General features: G+C 32.1%; 1 protein-coding gene across 2 annotated transcripts in view; it reads right to left on the minus strand.

Annotated features, from left to right (window-relative positions):
- The window catches only part of LOC107608155, a 7,802-nt gene that overhangs the window by 1,629 nt on the left and 3,832 nt on the right, over nt 1-2,341 (minus strand). Inside the window, exon 6 of one of the 2 annotated variants that reach the window (XM_016310034.2) lies at nt 424-890. In XM_016310034.2, the coding sequence (XP_016165520.1) occupies nt 424-890 (467 nt within the window). Of the gene's footprint in view, nt 1-423; nt 900-2,341 lie in introns of both variants that reach the window. The other variant, XM_016310033.2, reaches the window with a different exon arrangement.

Consider the following 2,341-nt stretch of genomic DNA (forward strand, 5'->3'; position numbering starts at 1 on the left):
ATTTTTTTAAATTCAAAAAATAAAATTAATTTATAAAAAATATGGCTCTAATTTTAACAATAATTTTTAAATATTGCTAAAGTTGCATAATCATCGTAACTCCTATAATAATCACTATAGATTTTAGCTACGTATAAATTAAAAATATTTATTTTTAAATTTTTAATAACTAAATTTTAGATTCATTTACTACTCATACTAATAATATTATTCTTACACTGATGTATTAATTAAATGACAAATTATTAATGAATGCTTATAACAAAATCATTTTACCTTATGGGATATAAATTAATTAGAGAAAATAAATCTTTTTATTTTACTCTGAGACTACTTGATAATTACTCATTCTTTAATCTGCTTAAAATATGTAAGCGGATATAGAAATAACAATATATATAACATGCATTATTATAGAAATACCTCAAACCACTTGATATCCCACATCATTTGCAGAGCAGAGCCAGGTATCTGCCATGGCTTCTCATCACCGAGGGCATAAGCTGCCAAATGCAACATGGTGTTCTCATCATCATCTGCAGCCAGAACCAAGTTGTTCCAAACTTCTGGTTTTGATTTCATTCTCAGTGTCTCAACAACAAAGGGTTGCCTGTTCATCACTGCCACCAGCAAAACATTTTCCTTCTTTGTGTTAGTGTTGTGGATTGCACTTGGTATTTTCGATAGAATCTTGATAACCATTTCAACTATGCCGTTTTTCGCCGCCACTAGAAATGCTGTCTCTTTCGGGTCAATGGCATCCTTTGCCTCCTCATTTTGATTAGGAGTTGGCTTTCTGCTATCTGTTGTCGGCGATGGCAACGGCATTGATGTTTGGATTTTTTCTTCTTTTTCTTTTTCAAGATTTTCGAATCTACTGCTGCTTTCACCTGTGGCCACTATAAATTAAATGAAAAACAAATATTATGGAAGCTAAGGAAGAAAGGGATTGGATTATGTACTTAGGGGTGTATATGGTCCGATTTCAGAAGGAAAAATTTTAGGGTATGATGGCCCGGATTTAAAGTGGTTCGAGACTGACTCGAAAAAAAAAATGAAACCAAAAAGAAGAATGAAACTGGAACCGGATCATAATTGACCCGGCACGGTGAGAATTATAATTAACAATGAAGAATGAACTAGGGTACAAATTCATAGTTTCATACAGTCATTAGCCTCACGCAGTCATGCCTCATAAGTCCTCTTTCACGCACCCTGCCACTGTGTCGCAGTCAATCCTTTCTGTGCCTCTCACCAACCGTCGCACTCTTTCTCTCTCAGCTCTCTCTCTGTCTCTCACTAGCCACCATAACAGCGCCCATCACCGCTCCCCAGCCTCGAAGTCACGACGGTGGTGCATTGCTTTTTATCTCTCGGTGACGATGTCCCTTGACGACGACAATGACTGCAAACGGCGACGGAACTTCTCTTACCATCAAGACTTGAACGACGATGACGACTGCTTCTATCGCTGGTCTTCTTCTTCTCTTCTCTGGCCCTTGTCCAATCTCAGATAAATAATTAATGTTTTAAATTTTTTATTAGAGATTTTGATTATTGAAATTTATCATTAGGAATTTGATTATTGAAATTTCTTATTAGAAATTTTGAATATTGTTCTAATTAAGTGTTTAATATTTTTCTTTTTTTTAGTATTTAATTATTGTTCTAATGAGGTATTTATTGTTTTAATAAGAATTTTGATTATTATTCTGACTCTTAATTATTGAAACTTCTGATTAGAGACAATTTTGTTCTTTCTGTTTAAATGTTTCGTCTTAATTATTGCTTAATTTTTGATGTGTTGCTAATTATTGCTGAATTTGTTCTTAATGTTGTTTGTTTAGGATACAAATAATAGGAGGAAGACTGGAGGAGATAATTGTATTTCTTCACCAATTATTGAAGAGAATAAAATAATAAAAATTGAAGCTGAAAATCTTGCTGCTCCTGCTCCTGTTCCTACTCCTGTTATTAATGCTTTCACAACTCCACAACTCCTGATTAATTGTTCTTGATGGCTTTTAAGTGAATTTTATGATGTGAATTGTAAAATAATGGTTGGAGATTTGGAGATTTTCACATGCTAAAGGTTCAATTTTTATCTGTTTTTTACTCAATTTAAAAGTGTGTAGGTTTTATCGGGTATAAAATCGAATTATGATCTAAAAAATAAGTTTAGTATATATTTTGGACCAAATTTAAATTAGAACAAATTCGATGTGACCTGACTCATGTACATATATCTAAAATACATTCTTCTCTTAATACTTTGATAAAAAAATATATATAAATTAAAGAATTAATTTAAATAAAAACTCATATATAATCCTCTTCATAT

The sequence above is a fragment of the Arachis ipaensis genome, chromosome B07 (genome assembly GCF_000816755.2).
Source record: "Arachis ipaensis cultivar K30076 chromosome B07, Araip1.1, whole genome shotgun sequence".
NCBI lineage: Eukaryota > Viridiplantae > Streptophyta > Magnoliopsida > Fabales > Fabaceae > Arachis > Arachis ipaensis.